This window comes from Poecilia reticulata, linkage group LG20, assembly GCF_000633615.1.
Source record: "Poecilia reticulata strain Guanapo linkage group LG20, Guppy_female_1.0+MT, whole genome shotgun sequence".
Classification (NCBI taxonomy): Eukaryota; Metazoa; Chordata; class Actinopteri; order Cyprinodontiformes; family Poeciliidae; genus Poecilia; species Poecilia reticulata.
The window spans coordinates 1,779,866-1,802,373 of NC_024350.1; the positions used below are offsets into that span (position 1 = coordinate 1,779,866).

The 22,508-nt window shown below is 38.5% G+C and overlaps 1 protein-coding gene across 2 annotated transcripts in view; it reads right to left on the bottom strand.

Annotated features, from left to right (window-relative positions):
* LOC103482325 (partitioning defective 3 homolog) overlaps positions 1–22,508 on the bottom strand; it is a 384,595-nt gene that overhangs the window by 127,304 nt on the left and 234,783 nt on the right. For both annotated transcript variants that reach the window (XM_008438421.2, XM_017301982.1), the window contains exons 18-19: positions 12,634–12,864; positions 5,535–5,745 (exon numbers count right to left, since the gene is read on the bottom strand). In XM_008438421.2, the coding sequence (XP_008436643.1) occupies positions 5,535–5,745; positions 12,634–12,864 (442 nt within the window). The remainder of the gene's footprint in view (positions 1–5,534; positions 5,746–12,633; positions 12,865–22,508) is intronic.

Here is a 22,508-nt window from a genome sequence, read left to right on the forward strand (position 1 = left end):
ACTGTCACACTAAGCTCCAGTGTCGGCTGATGGCTCCGCATGAGGCATGCCACTTATCAGATTGGTGGGGAGGGTAGTAAAAATAAAATAATAAAAAAAACCGTGTGCCTTTGTGTGTCTGTGTGAGTGAGAATACACAGGGGAGAAAGGGTTGAAGTTGATGCCAGAGCCTATTAAAGCAATCTATTTCATTTCCACACACGCAGACGGGCACTACACGCGAGCAGACACGCGGATCTACATGCGCCTCGCAGCTCGCTCACCCAACATCCTGCATTAAGATGTACAAAAACCTCCACAGATCCCCCAAACCTTCCTGCAGGCAGGCAGACAGTGGCGTGATGGCTTGACTGTAAAAAAAGGCTCCCCTCTTCTCTCATCCCTCTCTCCTTCCCCGTCTCCCTTTGCTTTTCATTCTTGGTTTCCATTCTCCCCTGGTGCCCCAGTTCACTCCAGTGCACACGCTCCCTTTCTCCCTCCACCCCCCACCTCCACCTCCTTTCTGTGGAAACCATTTCCCTTCCAAGCTCTTCTTTGCATTTTCCCTGGCTTCACCTTCCTGTCTCCCTACTGCTGTTCTGATGTATCAAAGTGAAAATAGAAGAAAAGAGTTAAAGACAAAATGTTTGAATGCATATTAATGCATACAAGTCTATTCTTCATAAATATATATAAGTATCACACATATAGGATGTGAATTATGTACATGCATATATGATTTTACCCAAGCTGCAAAGCTAACGCTGCACAGCAAAAACATAAAATGCTTTTTTTTCCAGTCTAGTTTCTAGTGCAAATGTTTGTGAACTGGAAATAAAAATGTACAAGTAACTTTTCAGCAAGATATAGGAGCTTGTTTTAAGTCAATGATTCTTGAATATCATTAGAAAAAGTTCTAGTTCCACTGGCAGATTATTTCAAGACATTTTCACCATGTTATTAGTGAAATAGTCTACCAGAGGAACTAGTACTTTCTCAACAATATTAAGGAATTGGTGCCTTTTCAACAAGGCTCACATCTTGTTGAAAAGCTACTTGTATTTTATTTCAATATTGCACTAGAAACTAGTCTGAACAAATACTATATGTTTTTGCAGTGGAGCGTTAGCTTTGTAGCTTGGCTGAAATTACATGTAAATTATTTCACTTACAACAAGAAATTTTTTCCCACGTTTTAGTGAAATAATCCGCCATTGAAACTAGAACAAGGAATTACTGCCTTAAAACCAGCTCGTATGCTGCTGAAAAGTTACTTGTAAGTTAGTTTTGTCTTATTTCAAGCACACCAAGATGTTTATTAGAAACTGTACCAAAAATATTCGGTTAGGTTTTGCGTTTTTTTGCAGGGTGGATGCTCCGCAAGCCCATTTGCTTCCTTTATTTGGTGCATGTTCATAGACGTGACACACTTTCACACCAAGTGATGGAGTTTGGGGCTCTGATGGAAGAGGTCAGTCAGTCGCAGAGCAGATAAACAACACCTCATTAGTCCCGTTGAAGGGAGTTCTACAGCCAACATTGTGCGATAGCATGCCAACGCGGCCCTGGGCTGAGCTGCGGACATGGAAACAATCCTGATCGGACTGGAAGGTAATGGTCACGTGTTATCCACTAGAACTAGAAAGTGGAAGTTCACATTGACTGAACTTAATAACTATGTTCTACGTACCTCGGTCTGGTTTCAGCTTATAAACTCTAGCCAAATGATTTTTTTGATTACCTGTAATGTATTGAGAAGAGATAAGAATCCAGAAAGGCCCAGCATGACTTCCAGCTCTCTTTCTGTACAACTTTATACATTCTTGCACTCAACTCTTTCTTTTTTTTTTTTGCATTCCACCTTTTCTTCCCCTGAACTCCTATAAATTAGGCAGCCCTCCTTTTCTCCTGGCACCAACGTTAATGCACTCCCAATCAGCCTGTCTATTAGGCGGACGTGCACAACACGTTCATCAGGCCGTCCAAAAAGGCCTGCATGCAAATGAGCTCAAACTGCAGCGTGCTGCAAAACTCCTTAAAAATCCTGAGAGGCAGAACGTGTGGAAGGCATGCATCTGGGAGACGCGGCGGGCTGTCCAATTCGTGCTGATGAAAAGCACGCAGACGAGCAGCACAAAGGATTAACCTAATCAGGATGTCTTTTTGATGTTTTGATGCAACGCTGAGACACCCGAATGTGAAAATCACCGCTATGAATTCCGCCCGCGAAGCGCGAGCCTTCAAGGAGCGTTTTCCTTCCCCTGTCAGCCGGAGCCTTTGTCATGAGCAGCGAAACTTTCTCCTCCCCGAAATCAAACAAAACTTTCGGTGGAATTGCTAAAAGCGAGACACACAACAGACAGATATGACACTTTGATTCTCTATCCTCCCTCCTGACCGCCAGGCATTTCACAGCACTTAGTGTTTTGTTGTTGCACCCGGCGAGACGCGTTTATTTTCACCTCAGTTCTTTGCCATTGTTAAGTTTTTAAAACTGTCAGGAGGAATGGGAGAAAAACGAAGAGAAGACATTAAGATGGCGTGAGGAGTTTTATAGGATTTAAGCTGAAAATTGACATGAAGTAGAAGTTGTCGGGAGACGACGCCAAAACTTTGAGGCTCAGTCAGGCTGGTTCACTACGGCGGCATATTGGTGTCATCGAAGATAGGAGGAAACACAAAAAAAGACATAAAAAAATCTCAATTTTTGGGAATTAATCTCAGAAATGTTTTTGAAAAAACTCAAAAGTTTTAGATTGATCTCAGAAATTTTCCATAAGTAAGAAATATGGGTAACACTTTATTTGAAGGGGTGTGCATAAGACTGACACGACACCATCATAAACATGACATAACACTTGTCATGAACATGAAGAAGTCTTTATGAATGTTTATGACAGTTGTCTTGAAGTGTTATTCGGTAAATAATGACACTTTTAATGCAAAGTTGCTGTAAAAGTTGCATTAAAAGTACATTAAAAATGCCAACTTTGCATGATTTTGTAAATTATCATTTAATCCAAAGTTGGCATTTTTAATGGACGTTGCACTAAAAGTGTCATTATTTACCAAATAACACTTCATGACAACTGTCATAAATGTTCATAAAGACTTTTTCATGTTCATGACAGATGCCATGTCATGTTTATGACAGTGTCATGTCAGTCTTATGCACACCCCTTCAAATAAAGTGTTACTGAAATATGACTCAAAGTATGAAAATTGCAAGAAAAAATGTTGATACTGATCTAGGAATTTTTTTAGAACAAACTTGAAACTCAAGTCAAAAATTTCCAAAAGTCAAAAATGTTCAACTTATCAAACTCTAAAATTTCCAATTTTTTTCTAGAATTTTTTTAGTTAGCTTCTAGAACATTTCTGAGATTAATTTGAAAAATGTCTGATTTCTTCCAAGCAAATTCTTGACTTTAAAGTCAAAAATACGTCTTTAAAAATGTAAGAAAATTTTATTTTATTTTTTTCTATTTTTTTAGTTTACGAACTCAGACATTTCTAAGATTTTTCTAGAAAATTTTCTGAGATTAATCTCAAAATTTCCTAGATTTTTAAAGCAAATTTTTAACTTTTCAAACCCAGAAATATCCAAATTTTTTACACAGTGGCCTTGACACGACGTCGTAGGTCCGCAGGTCTCCCTCTTTGTATTCAGGAGGCGCGGGGTCTGCCGTTAAACGCACAGAGCAGGGGGAGTGTCACAGCGGCCCGCAGCATGCCAACTCTTAAGTGACTGTGGCACTCAAAGATAATGAAGAACGATGATGAGGCCAAGGAGGGCATGTACCGGGCCCACATGCACAGGGAAAATCACAAGCAGCACAGAGCTACTCAGAAAGATTTAAGCTTTGCCCACAGCACTGATTGCATGTCAGAGTGTCAAACCTCTGGCTCAAATTGCTACCTCTATTCAAATGTTCTGCAGTTCCTAAAAAAAACAAAAAAACATCTCCGCGTGTTTGTGCTTTTGCCTGGTGTGTCACTTGTGTATTGTTGCCAAACCCTGAAATGACAACTGAGCAACCATAAAAAAAACAAAACAAAAAAACCTGAAATGTGCAAAACTGAAATCATTCAAAACGAACAAGTCCCCACCCCCACATGTTCGTCAGTTGTGACCTGGAAACACACTTGTCGTCTTTTGTTTAGAGTTCTGTGCCTTTCCCAGTGATATGCTAACTAATCCTATTAAGGTAATCCACATGAAAACAACTTACGGCGCGATAGCAGTGGGGAGTGCCTTCGCTGTTAATTTATGCCGTATTAAAATGTGCAGAGAACCGAAATATTAATGGAATTCCATCGGAAGTTTTTCATGCAACTGGAATACTGAATTGATACCTGCAGGATGTGAGCTTTAGTCGAGTGCAAGTCTGGGAATGCTTCTGTGTCGATAGTCGGTCTGTGACTGAAAGCAAATGTTTTTAATGTGCATTATTTAAAAGCTCTAATCTCGCTTGTATGGAAACATTTATATATAAAGACTTCAGGAATACAATGACAATGATCACAGAACTTCTGAAGTATGGCACCTTGTGAGAGTATCTTCTTTTTTTATTAAATTTTTTCATATTGCAATTTAATGGGTAGGAAATGTTAGACAGATTAAAATAATCTTAAACAATACAAATATGAGAAGTATGGCATCCACTGACCGTATAGTTGCACAAATTGGAATTATAAAAATAAATTAACTTGACAGAAATGCACCAATTTAAAAAAACAACTCAGATTGATAATGATGAGGTTTTTAAAAAACCTTCTCAAAATTATAAAAACATACATTGATGTTTATGATTGCAAAGACAAGGCCACACTGTAGATGTGTCATTTAATTTGGCCAGATATTTCCAAGAGTTCACAAGGGAACGACAATAGTGGAAACCAGGAGAGTCACTTTAGGTTTGATTCGGAATAAATTCTGCTATTGGATTTTCTGCATATAAAGAATCCTCAGTGGTTGAATAACTGTAGCAAAAAGATTCAGAGAGAAGAAGTAAAATATATGCTTTTGCTGGAATCCTGCAGCTTCATGTTGAAACAGAAGCTGTTCGAGTCAGGAAGAGGCAACAGTGCTAACTGATTCAAAGTCGATTTTTAACATCTCCAAAGGTCTTTAATTCCCCAAGCGACGCTCGGGCCCCTCTCCATTAGCGCTCGCACGGGCTCTGAACAATGTCTGCTGGTTAACCAATGCTGAGCGATGTGGATAGAAGGCCTGCACACGTGGGATTATGAATAAAACATGTTGCCCTTATTAAAAATAATCTGGCTCTAAAGTGCCAAAGGCCCTTGAGGTCGATAACCAACACCCCGCCTCCCTCGCTCCATCACTCCAGCATCTCATTGGGTTCAAGGAAAAGGGTCCCTGATTAGCGTTGGTAACATCCAGAGAATGTATTCGGTCTGTATGATCCACTGCTGAACGTGTTGAGTGGAATTAAACAAAACAGCGATTGGTGCTCAGGGCAACGCGAACGGGGCGTGTCAGGGTGTCGGTGTTGTGTGGGAGCACAGCTTCGGCCCTCTGGTGTTCTTACCTGAACATCTCACCCAGGCCTTTCAGCACACCCTTCTTTGGTTTGTTCTTGTCCTTGTCTTTCTCCTTGTCCACGCTCTTGGTTTCCTTCGGCCCGCCCAGGGCACCGTCTTTCTGTTTGTCGTCAACCAGCCCGCCGCCTAGGCTGAGGTCGCCACTCGTGGACATCGACTCGAAGCCTGACCGGTAGCTGTCCTCTGTGTCTTCATCCACTGGAAGGACAGAAAAGGTCAGATGAAGTGTTAAATATACAGTTATGGAACAGATTTGCTGTGTCGTCACAATTCAATGGGTCAGGATCACCACACAAAGTAATGGTCCTCCTTTGATTTAACTCTAGAAAAGTATATTTCAACATGAGTTCAATTTCACCAGCCACACCAAGGCCTCGTTACTGCCAGAATGAAGATATTGCTTAAAGAGAACCTGTCTGACAACATGAAGCAAGCAGAAAGACCTCATAAACCACTACGTCATGCCTTGACTTGCGTCAAAAAAAAATCAAGAATCTATTTAAGCCTAAGCCTATCCAACTTCTCTAGAGCTGGATAGGCTCTAGAGGAGCCTATACTCTAGAGCCTATCTAGAAACAGAAGAACTGCGGAGCTCAACGTAGTGAACGTTCCAGATTACAGAACAGTTTTTGGTGAATTTAAAAAAAAAAACGTTTTTGGTGAATRAAGTGGAGTAGACTTGCTACTTGTCAGATGACAGAAAACGTTGAAGTATCGTTTCTGCTTCAGGACGGAGTCGCGGTTTAAGCAGAGAGGTAATGAAATACAACAGACACTGACAGGCCTCTGTGTCTGCCTTTCTCTGAAGAACCACTGAGTGGGAGGAGACAGCCAGGTGAGGAAAAACTGTTCTTAACTATCAATTCAGTATTTTTATTATACAGACATTAGGCTGTTGTTGTGCTATTAGCTAGCTGCTAGTTAACGACTTTGCTAGCTAGCAAAGCAAGATAACTAAAAAGCTTCATCCCTGTATTGTTAATGATAGCAGTCATTCTTCAGTATTGCTTCTGCAAAAAGGGCACAAAGGGCCGTGCAGAGACCACTATATAAACGTTTTTTTTGCACACATCACAAATCTTTTGTTGCGATTTTGGGTCCTGCCTACAACATCAGTCGAGTCGCAATCAAAAACTTAGAATAGCAAGAAAAGATTTATGACAAGCGCAAATAAGTTTGTTTTGCAAATAATTTTTTCACTTCATGAGACAAAAATGTGTGATTTTAATGTTAAAACAGGTTTTTAAAGCAAAACTCAGCAGGCTTTTCTCATGGTGACATGCATTAACAATTACATTTTGGCTTTTGTTTTGTTTTTTTCTGCAGCTCCACGTTAAAGTTTGATGCAGCTCTGCTTTCCTGAATGGACCATCTTCATCTCCACTGCAAGTGTAGCAGACAGGCAGCTCTGTTTTATAGATTACAGTCCACTAAAAGGTTGCATTGTGTCCTTGTTTATATTTTTAATAGTGTAATTGTGTAAAGACAAAATATGTCTGCTGGTCTAGCTCTGATTTACATATCTTGCTAAATTGCGGGTTTGAATATTGCAATACTTTCCTATGACAAATTAGACCTGCAGAAAGAAATGACTAATAAAATATCTTACATAGGCATAGTTGTATGCTCTATATGGAGATTTTCCTTAGCTTTGATTGTATATCTCACAATTTTGTAATTCATCATTGTTTATTAAACTCTGAAAGCTGAGAGGCTTTGTTAATATTCTGTCCTTGAATGTGGTAAGATGTGCCCTTTTTTTGTTGAGCACCTGCCCCTTTAGTGGTCTCTACATGGCCCTGCTCCAGTTAAAACAATTCTCCAGAAGAACGGGCCAAAATCCCTCTACTCGTTATTCCAGACATTGTGGTAAATTAAAGTGACCAAGACATTAGAGGATTACTTTTTCACATAGAGCCAAGCTGGTTTGGATGGATTTTCCCTTTATACACGAATTTAAAAAAAGCAGTTCATAGCAGTTCATCTTGTTTTTGTCTCGTAATGTTTGTTGATCTGCAACATTTAAGGCACAAAGAGCAAAAGAAGAATCCTTAAGGAGGAAATATTTTATCACAGCACTTCCACATTGTGAGGAACTTTTACAGAAGCCAAGGCAGCTTAGAAAATAAAGCGCAACTAAATGAACTTTAACTTTCAGCCGACTCCATACAGATCAATGAAGCTGTATTTGAAATCAGCAGACAGCGCCAGTTTTCTTTTATCAGTTGCAGTGCATAACTTCTTTCTTTTAGCAACATCAGAGGAGCCATGAAAGAAAAAGAAAAAAAAGTGTCCCAAAAGGTATAGTAGCTCTGAACAAAACACACTGAATTCATTCGCCTCATTAGAGCAGAATATATTTACATTGCACACCCACTGAGAGTAGTGTGCACTGGAACAGATTTTCACTTAGCTCAGACCCTCAAGTTATTTCAGTTGTGTGTATTTCACATGGATCACAGAAAGAAAAGAAAAAAAAAACTCTTCTTCTGCTGCATTTTACACATAAAAAAAAAAGATCCGCCTTCACGCAAGCGTAAGCAGTAATGATAGTCATGCGAATCAGATTTTTAATTACGTCTGAACTAATTTTAAACCCGACGTCAAACTCAAACCGAACTCCTTAGGTGCTGCAAGGTTGATTAAACCCAAAGTTTTCATCACATCTAATCAGAATCAATGTAGAAAATGTAATTAATCCGTCACTAATTATGCATTTAAATAATCGTGAGGAAGGCTTCTGGGGATCATAATTGCAAATACGATGTGCGCCGAGCTTGGCACGGCTCCTGTCTGCGCTCTGAGGTATGAAGTAGATGTCCCTTAGATTACAATATATTACAGTCATGCATGTCATTGTTCAACTTCTGCCTCTGATATATATATATAGACAGAAAGAGCGAGAGAAAAGTGCTTATCTTGTGGAAAGAAGAGGGAGGCGAGACAAAGATATTTAGCAGCCTAAGGAAGGGGAGAGTATGCTGGAATCAGATTTGAAGGATGATCGGGTTTGGCTTTCTTCTTGTGATCTGTGCAGCTATCAGCCTTTTGTTTCAGCTGCCACCTCAAAGGAAATCACCGAAACGGAATGTGAACACAGAGCACCGAACGGCAAGAACACAAAGGAGATTAGTGTCTTAAATCTGCTCGATTATGCAGCTGTTCTCTGCACACGGCCTCTCGCCTCTGTTTGCACAGGTGCCTCCGCACCACATTACAATGTCATGGAAAAGTCAGTTCGTTTCCACAATTTGATTCAAAAAGTGATGATTAGTTTTAATAGAAACAGGATGAGCTACTTCCTGTGTGTGTGTGTGTGTGTGTGTGTGTGTGTGTGTGTGTGTGTGTGTGTGTGTGTGTGTGTGTGTGCGTGTGTGTGTGTGCCCCCCAGCCCCCCCAACAGCTTCAATGACAATTGCCTGCTACGATAATAAAAAAAAAAATTTGTAATACAGAACTGCAATGCTATGATGATGTTATGGCCTACTTGATTATGAGAAAGAGTGTTGATCTGAGATTGGTTGAGCATGTGGTGTTCAAGTAAATTAATCAGGGTTTGTGCAGGTTTCACCAACTTAAATCTAAGACGTTTTAAGACCATTACAAATTAAATTTAAGAAAATCAAGCATTTTATATAGTAGCAGTGCCCAATTGTTTTGCCCAGAATGCATTTAGCATTGTGAGTTGGCAAAGGAAGTTAGTCAGTGGCAAAGACAAGTCATCCAGCAAACTGCAGATAAATTTCCACTTTCCACTTACCCACGATAGATACAAAAAAAAACTAGCTAGCTAGCTAAGTAGCTGCAAGCTACCGCTCGCTAGCAGTAGGTTTTTTAATACATCAGAAAGACCATGCGTCATTTCTCATACTAGCACTAGATACGGTAGTTTGTTTTGGTTGTGTTTACTGTTGGAGATGATCCTTCCTCCAGCTGGGTTCATGATGTGTGAGGTACAAGAAGAGTCAATGAGTTGGATTCATGAATTCCATTAATTAAGACTAAAATGAAGCGCTGATCCATTGTCATGTTTTTCTTATGGGAAAAAAACATCAAAAATGACACCTAGCAACAGTTTCTGATTCCTTTAGTTGGCCTCTATGTAAACTAGGTCCTAAAGAGGGCGTTCCAGAGGTTGCGCATATGTGTGTGCATGTGTGTGTATACAGAAGCATGCAAGTAGATAAAACAGATAGAGGAACACACAGAATCCCAACATTACCCAGAATGCCTTGCGCTGTAGTTTGCTTCCTCTTTTTGGAGCGGTCTCCGGTTGGAATTCAATTTGAGGCCAGATTTTGCTTTTTTGATCCGCGTCAGAGTTCAACTGCGCATTCACACCTCCCCGAACGAACCGCACTTTCTTTGCAAATGAATTGGGAGTTGGATTTAAGCAGATTGAACAGGGCTGGTGTGATTACCTGACATGAACCGGGGCACCTGCGCACATTTGTGCGCGGTTTCTGGATAGGGATCTGCTTGATCCCTCTGTCTGCTGCCTGCTTATCATCCACTTAAGAACAATGGCGCTGAGTAGCAGCTGTGAGCTGTATTTGGCTAGTTAAATGAATGAGATTAGCGGTAGTGCTAATGTTCCTACCACTGCTTAATGATGCTGAGCTGCAGATAACATTCTAAATATTTTAATCCAGAACTTCCCAGAGGGCAGCAGATGAATACGCATCTACGGGTTTGCCTGCTTCTGCAGGTTTTTGTTCATGTTCAAGCTGATTTGAATTCAATATACAAACACGTTTATCATTCACTATTAAACATGATATTAAATGAGAGGAGAGGGGGAGGAGCTATATCCTTTTAAAAAGCAGAAAAAAGCCTTTACCATCAGACATCGGGGTGGACTGATTTGATGGGTCTCAAAAAGAAGAAAAAGCTCGACAGTCTCAAATAATAGCAGAAGCCTTGATGAAAGTGTCAGGAAACTCAAAGATAATTTGCGGCAGGCGACAATTGCCTGGAACATTTTGTCACTTCCCTGAAATCAACCATTAAACTTTTCTTCCTTAATATTCATAGACCTTTAAGACGGCCTGTCAGCGAAGGTTATGAAAGACAAAGAAAATTGCAAGTCATTTTTCTTCCCCCCCACCAAACACATAAAAAAACGTGAGAGATGTTTTTACTGTCTCCATCTTACTCCTTCAAAACAGTCCAACACAAAAGCGGCACAAGAGGAAGTGCATTTTGTTTTTTGTTGGGGTTTTTTTTTGTGTTTGTCCAGCAGAATATCTTGTGGGGACACATTTTCTTTTAACACCTCACACCCATCCCTGCGTTCTTATTTTATGTAAATAAAAGTCTGGGAGCATGTGGAAGGCAGCGGCTTATCTGTCAACTCTGACTATTAACCTCAGTGACGAGCGCAGGCTGGCTGCTTTTATCTAAATTGAAAAACAGAGTTATTTGAATATCATGGGGAGAATGCAATATACTGCAGCAGGGGAAATCGGTTGCTTTCCCCATTTTTCTTTGCAGAGATAAGACTGTATTTAGTGGCTTGCCGACAGAGCTTATGAGAACAAAGCGTTTCAGGCAAATAATTCCTTCTTTTTCAAATGTCCCCCAGCTCTTTTAATGGAATCCTTTAATGGTGAAAGGAAATTTATATCGAGTGATTACTCTTGTGGTGTTGCAGTGTTATTACCTGTCGGAAACTGTAACACGGCTGTCTCTCCGTGTGCTGTCATCGCCTGACAACTACAGTCACGTGCAGAAATATTCACACCCCTTGAACTTTTTAGCGTTTTATCACACACTTCACTGTGTTCGAATGGGATTTTACGAGGCAGACCAACATAATGCAGCATTTTGGGGATTTGTTGTGATTTTCCAACAAAAAAACTGAAAAGTGTTGACATACATGTTTAACTTCTTCAGTCTAACACCCCAAAATAAAATAAAAAAGTGCAACAAACTCCCTTTAAAAGAGGCTTTGCTCAATCCACCATGTGTCACTGTGGAGGTTATGTGTTAAAGGTTATGCACAATACTCGGTTTTCACCATAAATGGCCTTTGTGGTGGCCTATTTCTGAAAACGCAAGAAAACAAGTGGAACAAACACCAGCCCAACAAATGAGAAAATCTGGTATTGTTTCAAATAGTTATGCGCTACCAACCACCAATTCAGGCAGGTGCTATGGTTAGTGTGGAGAAAGTCAATCAATCAATCAATCAATCAATCAATCAATCAATCAATCAATCAATCAATCAATCAATCAATCAATCAATCAATCAATCAATCAATCAATGCTTTGCTTTGTACACAGGGTCTGGACTATTGACATTGTTTCAAGGAAGAACAGTTAAAATTTTATCCTATCACTAATGTGATGTATGTAATGCGCCGGTTTAACGCTATGAATCTTCCTGGAAGTTGCCTGCGTTGTACACACCCATCCTCCACCACATAGAGAGATATGCTGATCCAAGCGACCCGGTTGTTAATGCTAATTCAATATCTGGAAGCGTGACCAGCACAGACTTAACGTTTTTGTTTACTTCCTCTGCTACCATTGCTAAAACTACAGGCAGACTACAACTAAAACAGTGCAGAAAATCGACACAATCGTTAAGATAATCCAAGTCAATGGGAGAAGCGAGATGAGAATCGATTGAATTTGCACAGGAAGGTGGTGGCCAGGCTGGCTGTGTGGTGACTATTTGATTATTTTCATTTTGGGGAAACTTGCAGATATAAAGACTTTTGTACAACAAAAAACATGCTTAGGAAAATAAAAGGCTATTTCACGAAACATATCGGAACATTACCAATTTCAGCACACTGCAAAAACACAATGTCTTACCAAGTAGTTTTAGTTTAGCTTCAAGTGCAAATATCTTACTACTTGAAACAAAACATTTTTCCCATGTTATTAGTGAAATAGTCAGTCAATGGAACAAGTACTTTTTCTTCAATATTAAGGAATTAGATACTTAAAACAAGATTCTATATCTTGCTGAAAAGTTACTTATAAGTCAGTTTCGTCTTATTTCAAGTGTGATAAGATATTTGCAGTAGAAACTAGAACAAACATAGAATTGTTAAGCGTAAATCTATATATACTCACATGTCTCCACGCTGTTTTCTTCCCTTGGTATGAGACCAGGCTTCACATATGACTTGTCGATTGCCGCCCGGAAGCTCTCGTTGCAGCCTCGCCCCCTGATGATGCGTGAATGAATCCTCTGGACGTTGAGCTCGTCGCCCGCCATGACGTCTGCGGCATCTTTATGGAGATTCTCCATTGAGCTGGACTTTTTTAGACCCGGGGAAGAGCCGATTTGTCGCTCTTCAAAACCTGCAAAAAAGAGTGAACAGTGTGGCAAAAGCCGTGAGATTTTTAACTTTTAATATCACGCAAGCAGGAGTTAGTATGTGAAAATTATGGAACTGGGTCATTTAAATAAATCCATCATATTTTCAACAAAGAGTCTATGTCATCGAAAAAAAGAAAAGGTGAAAGTCTATCAATCAAAATGCCTTAATATTGAGGCTACGAGTGTCAGAATTCAACAAATAAATCAATAAGTCCTTATAATAATATATTAAATCATAGTCAATAAATTAGTGTATGGATCCTGATTAAACTTGCTTTATAGATTAAAAGCATCTTTAAAAATAACTTTTAATTAATTAAATGTAGTATTCTAATCTTAAGTGTAAATGTCTTCATCGGCTGTAAGTGAAAACTCATCATAGCAGAAATGAAGGCGTGAAAAGAATCAGTCTGTCTGATTACAATGTGTTTCACTTGAGAATTGAGTTACTAAAATAAATACATTTTCCAATCTTTTTTTTTTTTTATTTGCTCTGTGCAACACAGTCACCAATCAAGTAAATAAATAAGATTTGAATTGAAGAACTGTTCAAACAATCTACAGTTCAGGATAAAATTATTTTGTTACAGACCATGTGATAGATCTCGAGTTCAAGTACCAATCAGATTTTAGGCACACAGATTGTTTTTTTTTAATGATCGATTGTAGCACTACTGAAATGCCTAAATTGTGTATGATTCTTTGCATGATTTAAACATATAATGACTTCAAGTTATATCTAGTATTTGCATTTCTTGGCTTACCTTAATGTGTTTTACACGTGTATTTACTTTTACTGGTTCAATTAAACTGTCGCCTTTCAGGATTTAGGAAGTTTGGGGTGGAGGGTATAAAAAAATCACATTACACCCTACATAATAGACTACATGTGAATCTCATAGCTGTAACAGAGTTTTTACTTCTGAAAATGTCAGACATGGCTGTCAGCTACGACGACAACAAACCAGTGGAGGACATAGATCTCTAGCCTCATGTTGACTAACTAGCTTTTAGTGTCAAACTACCACAAGATGTGCAATTTAACAGAATATTACAATCATTTACATAAACCGTACCATTGTCTGAGCAAGGCTTTGGGGATGTTATGGGCACTCATGTTTGTTTGAAAGGGATCATTTTTTTTACCGTGTATTTATGTGACTACTAAAGTTTGCACGGCAACGCAAATAAACGGTTAACATGAACTGTAAATTGTTAACACAATACGACAGAAAGCATTCCGCCTCTTATACCGCCGAGCCGTGTTCCAGACAGCTGTAATTATTTTTTTTTTTTCACCAATACTTTCGAGAGGTGTGTTTAGGTTATGTAAGCGGCGCTACACTTGGGTATTGGTATTTCATTTTGTCAGGGAGCATCCATCAGCTACCCCGAGTTCTCTCCTTATCCAGCGGCTGGTAAACAAGTAGATCTGTTTTCGATTTTCAGTCCCTTCTTCTCCTATTTGACTCAGGCTGCAGCAGGTTACTGTCCAAATAGCATGCACAAGTAAAGCTTAAAAAAAGTACTTTCAATAATAATAGTAACACTTGTTAGACTTATTGATTCAGAGGCCGTGGCATATAAAGAAAGTGTGGCGTTAAAATTCCCTTTAGATTATGAAGGTTTTTGGGTTTTCAGCAGCAAATAGCACTATGTGATTTAGTTTCTGTCACACACATGCAAACAATTTTCGGAACCCCAAAGGAGCAGTTACATTTAACTGATATGAACAGGATCCATGTCACGTTTAAAGCAGCCTAAATGAGGCGTGTTCGACCACTGCCGGTGATCACATGGACCTCTTGGCAAACAAAACAAACACCCTAAATGAAAGAAAACTATTTGTTGCTCAGGAAAGCCGCCCTCTAAACATAAAAAAAACCGCAATTCCAGCTGAAAGAATTTGCAGGGTATGTCACTGCCAGGTTTGCACAGTCAAAGACTTTGGCTCATTCCTCTTCACTGAATGGTTTTAATATGACCATATGGTGTTGATATATGCTGCTCTAAACATTATGTTTGACTCCTGCTTTCAGTGGCGCTTGTGGAAATTAAAGATTAGCTGATTTGGACTGAGCAGCTTTCACAACAACTTCTTTGTTAAATTCACAGTATGCAATTTATATAAATAATATGCTTTTTGCATATTTGTTAAAACTGTATGTATGTATGTATGTATGTATGTATGTATGTATGTATGTATGTATGTATGTATGTATGTATGTATGTATGTATGTATGTATGTATGTATGTNATGTATGTATGTATGTATGTATGTATGTATGTATGTATGTATGTATGTATGTATGTATGTATGTATGTATGTATGTATGTATGTATGTATGTATGTATGTATGGATGTTATGAGACAGACAATGTGTGAAGAGAAAAGATCAATCTCCTCCACCTTATTCTTGACCTAGCATTGCAGTCTGAAGAAATGCACCGCTCCCGAACAAAAACAACCAATCACAGCCAGGAGGAGGGTCTTAGCGCTGTCAATCAATCTCATGTAGTCACTGGTAAATGTGCCAATGGCAGGAAAACAACTTTCCGTTACAGGAAAACTGTTCATCTGCGGTCATGGGTGCATGGTTTATAAAAGTTACATACTGCAGCTTTAAAGACTAAATTAATAAATTAAGCTAGTGATATCAGGGCATTGGTTTGTAGGGATGCTAAAGTACGACAAAGGAAAGCTACCCATAAAAGTACTTTTTTTCTTACCCCAAAAGAGTAATCGAGTAAAAGTAACTGAGTAATGTAGCTAATTAAAATCCATTGTTTTTATAACTTCATCCTACTTAAAACTCAACTTTCGCCCTTGATCTGTCTGTTGAGTTTCCCTCAAGATGCTGTTTAATCTTCCCTAACAAACCCTGGATAAACTTAGACTAAACTAAACAAATGATGGTTATATTTACTAATTAGATTACTACTAAAAGCAGTTGGTTGCACTGAATTTGAGGTATTTGAAAAAAAATTAAAATTTTCCCCTTTCACAATTACCTCTGAACTTGTGTTGGTTATTGGTCAAAAATTACACAGATATTTTTGGGTTGCAGTTTTGCGTGATAAAAAATGTGGAAAACTTCAATCTCGTGTATTTCGTGAGGCTATAATCATCTTGTTATATTTTATACTTACATTCTAAACTATCTTGGCAAATCCTTGCACATAAGGCAGAGTCCTTCTCTGCTTTGTTAGCAACTAACACACAGGTCCTCACTGAGTGCTTCACTGTCCTGAGTGCCAGACAGGTATGGATTTAAGTGGCAAACAAATCTAATAGGCTCAAAGGTCAGCTGTCAGTCACAGGAGTAAACATTGTAATACTGTACATCATTAACATAACCTTTCCCCCTTTGTAGACAATGTTAATTAGACCATGCAATTGATGCCAAAAGTGACAGTTCATATAACAAAGCACAACACTGTACTACTGCATCTGTTTAGGTTAGGAGATGTCCTACATACACCTTTATTGACAAAATGCTCAGTAGATCAGGATTACTGCTGCTTCAACCTAAAAGTCAGTGTTTTTTTTTTTTTGGAAGGACGCAGTTTTTATTTGACTGCTGTTATGGCAAATATGAATGCCAACAGAGAATAAACAGATTTACAGCACTAACAAAGAAAAATTAATTCTCTCTAACTCGCAGACTGTGTAATGTCATTGTATGAAGGACGGGAGAAAAACTTTCAATTTAATTAAAAAAAAAAAGAGAGAATAAAGCAAAACCACAGCCATACAAAATGTACCTGCTTAATGGTTCAAACACAAATTACTTTGAAATGTTAAAACCACATATTTTTTTTAAAAAGATGCCTATTGTGAATTCCACAGAGTTCACTCAGTACCTGTTCAAAGAAACCTAAATGACATCTGCTGTACTTGTACAGGGAATTATCCTTCTGCTTGGTATTCTGCCCTACAATCCTACTCATCATTGTTTCTAGTCAACGCTCTAGATGACTGAGGGAGCAAAGACCCAAAGAGAATGGATGAGCGAAGCAAAAGGAAAGACCCAAAGAGAATGGATGAGCGAAGCAAAAGGAAAGAGAGACAGAGAGAGAGAGAGCGAGAGAGAGAGAGAGAGAGAGATTGCACACAGACCCAAATACCTCCAACCTGCCTTTGTTTCGGGGCCCTGGTCTCTCCTGGGAGACTTTGACGGACAGTTCTCTGTATACTGGTCTATTATGTGATTCCTATCACACAACGGGAGCCCCAGTGCTCCGCTGCTCATCGCCTTCGTATTCAGAGGGAAGAAAATACAAATTCCCCCATTTGCATACAGACACGGGTTTTGCCACTCCCAACACGTCTTGGGGAGAAATTAAAATGATCAGAATAAGAAAAGAAGACAATCAAATTAAACTGAGAGGAAGTACACCTTGAAACTCATCACGGCTGCAAACAAAACTGGCCAACGCGGTGAGCTCTTTACCATGATTAAGGCCAAGGACAGCTAATCGGAGACAACCTATTGCTATTAAGGACTATCAAGGAGATGTGGCAAACTCTATGAATAAATAAGAAGCAGTTATTACAGTGACAGAAGCCTGTGGTATGATTAGAGTGGCTGAAACTATGCTTACCAACCATTATTCACCACAGATCTTTGCATTCACAGATCTGTGTACAGACAGGTTCTCCATTACACATAATTTATTCAGAGAGTTAGCGCTTTACGCTGGGCGTTAAAAGGGCAATTAGGGTAAAAATAGCTTCTAAGGTGGTAGTATAAAGGCCATACACTTGTATCCTGATGGAAATAAGGTGTCTTTGGGTCAGATATGCTATTAGGTCTATCCTAGTGGTGGATCATTAACCTGATGGAGGATGTCCTCTGCAGGCTTGTACAAGCCACACAACATTTGCCATTACTACCTGAACTTATGCCTGATATATGAATTAAAGAGGCAGAGAAATTTGCAGTGTACACTTCAGTAGCTTGTCGCATCTGTGAAATATGTGTGTCACTTTTGATGCACTCCTATTCTAAACAGGACATGTGTATTGGAATCAAGGGTGTGGAATTTAGTGCTAAACTGCATCAGAAAAAGGTTAGTTTCTGAATGATTGGCCGACTATCAAGGAAGGAAGTTCAAATGCACAGAGTATGCCCGGAAGGTCAGGTATTTGCTACTCAGCCTAACCAGAATGAAGGTTGAACATTTATTTTTACTTCCAACTGGCTTCAAAAATAAGGTAATTTGAGTCTACCAACAATTCTAGAGAAGTGGCACGTTAGATGAAAAACAATCCATGGCAACCTGACTAATCTAGTGATCAAGATGTGAATGATTCAATTTGAAATTGATAGCGAGGCAAGAAAGGAATGCCCACATTGTGTGACAGGGATATAAGGGCTGGGACATCATCTTTGGAGATGCAAACACAGGTAGTAGTCCTAATTTTGGACTCAAGAGGGAACTGGAGAGTGTGTACCAACTATTAAGGGATAACACTCGTTTCCTCCTCTGAGAAAGTCTACTGTATGTATTGGTCTGGATTTTTTTCAAGGCAGGTCCCATTGGCAGAAGTCTCATGAAATCTCTGGAGGTGGATTGTGTTTTTTGTAACCAACTGTTTTACTGTTGTCATGACACTCGTGTAAAAGAGATCTTTGATCTCAAGGAGTTTTATCCTGGTTAAACAAAGGTTAAAGGCGAAGGTATAATATATACTTTCTGGCCCAGGAGGGCCTAGGGATCCCCAGAATGCACTGAAGAGAATTGGACAGAAGGTTAAACAGACAGATGGACAGAGCTAAGAATATGTTTTTGTAGGTGTCATGATGAACTCCACCATTAAAACCAACTTATCATTCCAAATATCCATGTGTTTAAAACTCTCGGGCCGTCTGTGTTAATGTAATACGTTAAATTCTGAAGTATAAAGAGTCTGATTATGGGGGATCAATTGCAAGAACTGAAGAGGCCAACCGGCTAAGAATATCTACTTGCTGAAAAAGCCTCTCCACTGCCTGGCTCTCTTTGGCCTTCCATACTTCTATGAGCATTAAGTGTTTTCTTTAATTTGCACCCAGAATGAGCACAATAGCGCTGGCATCGGTTGCCCGTTCCGTACTCAATACCACAAAAGTCCCTCTCAGCGATATGAAAAGAAAAAAAAAACTCATTTGACTATACAGCAATTACATCAACACTCTTTGCTGTGAGAGTGTAAAGGGGCCATGATCCCACATCCAATAAATAGCTATTTCTGATCTGGTTATGAAAAAAACAGAATAAGCCTGTTTTTCACCATTCTCTTCTTGACCTACAGACCCACCGGAACGATTGTCTGAAATAATGATGACAGTGTATCAAGCGTTCGCTGCTCGCTCCCAGTGATCCCTGTGTTGCAGTTAATCTCATCGGTTTGTGCTTAACAACCCACCGCCTTATTAGTTAGTGCACTTGATGCCACGTTACCAAGAACAAGCAAAGCAAACGAAAGCCGAGTCAGAATGTGAAGGATGGATTCAATTATCCAAATAGAAAAGATCGTATACCCGATGTAAAAACCTGTCCGTCATGAAGCTTACAAGTGCCTGCGATGAGATAATGTAATAATATTGGAAGACGGCCCATCTCACGTCTTTCTTTCTTTCTTTCTTTTTTTCCCCCTTCTACGCTTAGTCTTGACAGATATAAAGCAGCAGGGAGTCTGACAAATTTAACATATTTCTATAAAGGCAGGCCTCAAAGTCATGTGATTTGTATGCTGAATTGAGTATGGAGACTTCAAACGTGGTGAAAGTGAAGGGAGGGGAAAACAAAATGGGGAAAAAATTGAAAGTTGTGGATTTAATATATGAGGAGTACTTTAAACCGTAGGACTTGCAGTGAATCTGAACAAAATCAGAGAAAAATCTAAAAGATCTACAGTAGCTCCAAAAGTATTCATACACATTGAACTTTTTCATATTTAGCTAAGCTACAGTGAGGTAGAGCAGTTTTTTTTATTATGGTTGTATGTGATAGTTTAACAGCAAATGAAGTAAAATGAAGGAAATATATGGTTTTGTTTTTTGTTTTTACATAAACATATGAAAGGTGTGCCAGGCAATATAATTCACCTCCACTCCAACAAAAACTTTCAGAATCACCTTTTTATTACAATAAAGCATCAGAAAAACCTTTCTTCACCTAGTTTTACTTTTACCAGCTAAACTTTGTAAATACAGTGTCTACTTCAAACTTATAAGGTCAAAACTGACCTTTGCAATATTTGAATCTCTTTTGCATTTTTTAATTTCATTGTTGTTTTATGTATTTTAATTGATTTGGTGCACATTTTGTGCTTCTTATTTAAGTTAGGATGTTTTTAATTGAATTTATTTAATGTAAGGTATACATCTCTATCATGTTGCACATATACAAAGGTCAGTACATTATTAATACACTTTTAGACAATGACTATCCTTTCAATAATTTTTCCTGCTTTAATAAGTTAACAAATCAATCAAGTTGTTTTGTGTAGCAAATTTTAGCAGGAAGACAGTTCAAAGTGCTTTACATCATAAAAAATAACTGAATAAAAATAAAAAGTCATAAAAACAACATACAGTCATTAACTGAGAAATCATCACTAGACATCGGATGTTTTGGTCAGTGATCCAATAGTTATGGTTCCAAAGCAACTCTAAACTTCTAAACCGAGGACTGTTAAGGTAAAAGTTGATACTTATTCAAGAGCAATAAAATATTTCAGAAATTCAAAATGTGACTGCAACACACTGTTTTTTTAGTCTCATCTGAATTTAAAAGCAGGTTATGGTAAACTGAAGTCTGAGTTTGAGAGATAGAACGAAAGCCTCAAGCTATGCAAGCCTGACAAGGGACGACAACAATAAATTAAGAACGTGAAGCACCTTCACCGAAAAAAACACAAATAAACCAGATGTTATGCGTGTTGCACGCTAAAGACTTCCTGGCGTTAATACCGATATGTTTTAAATTACAATTATTTGCTGCTTTGTCACATTTGCAGTAAAATACTTCAAGTGGTAAGAATACTCTTGCTTTTTTCTTTCAAGAAAAAAAAAAGTTTTATTATATTTAAATGAATAGCAGAGCAGCTGTCAAAACACGACAGAGAACAGAGGAGTGCTGCTTAGAGTTTCTTCTGCTGACACACCCGTATAATAATAATTCAACAACTGTAGATCAATAAGATTGGTTATAAGATGAGACAGGAACCACAGTGTGAGCAGATGACCCAGTTTCAGAAGAAAGACACCCTGCCAGCTTCGGCTAATCAAATTGACGAATAAATGGCGGCTCCAGTTTGGTACAATTATGGATCTTTTTTTTTGATTAAATGTGTTGATAAAATATGCATTTGCTCTGAAGACAAACAGCGTCATTACGGTGAGTTATCTCAGCATCCTGTCCTTTCTGCTCTCTTCCTGTTCTCAGGAGCGACAGTCAATTACATTTTCAACACACAAAGCGCATAATGGAAACCAATTTAATGCTCCGAGTGAAACCAACCCACTGACCTCTTATTAACATCTTCCTAAGCAGCTTTATGTTGGAAACCCGGTCCCTGAACTTGATGGAGAAACCTGCAGACTGCTGACTGATGTTATTACACACGAATCCGAGAGAATCCGCAGGGAAAAGTTCTGTGCAATTACCGTCTTCTTAGTGAAAGTTCACCTAACATTACATTAAGATTTAAATAAATTCTAAACGCATGAAACAGCAGTTTGACATAAATCCTTTGTTTTAAGCAAAGACTGCTCTCAATAAAAGCATGTCTCTTAAGGAGGCTCCAGTGTGTCAATTTTTCAGTATAGGGCTCTAAATAAAGAATTATGACTTGGAAAACATGAAGATGAATAAATCATGGCAGCTAAAAATGTCAGATTCTTAGGTTAACAAGATTGCCTTGTTGGAAAATTAAAAATACATCCAACCTTTGGTTAATGTCAGGTACATATTAGCTACCAGGCTAAGCTACCATCAACACTCTTCGATCTGGAAGCAGTTGCAACAAGAATAGAGATGAGATATTTAACTACTCAACATGATTAAGGTTTAAAGAGAAAGCCAGAAGAAACAACAGCTGTCTTGCAAAGCTGATTGTATTGTTTTTATGGAGCCATTTCAATTGTTGAATCCTCGGTGCACAAAGGAGTGTTATCACATATACTTCCTTCATGATGCTGTTAAAATGTTATAACCATCACGGCTCCCAAGAAACTCAAGCATCAATGACAACAATGACAACATCCAAACCCCAAGACTATTCGTATCGTTGATTGCCCATTCCTATTGGCATTTTTTCCATTATTTATAAATAGTCTGTGTATTTTTTTTAAGGAAAACGGCCTACTGATGCTGCTCCATCAAGTCTGTGTACTCAAAAGCACTTAACACTAAAACATACCGTATATATATATATATATATATATATATATATATATATATATTTTTTTTTTTTTTATTATTATTATTCTAATTAACTGCACATTTCTTTGAAATTCTGTATGCTATTTTTATAACTATACAGTGTTGTTTTATCTTGCGTTGTAATTTTGCCCTCACTGAACATTATATTTTTGGTTTTTCATATAAGTGAGAATCTAATGCGGGACAATAC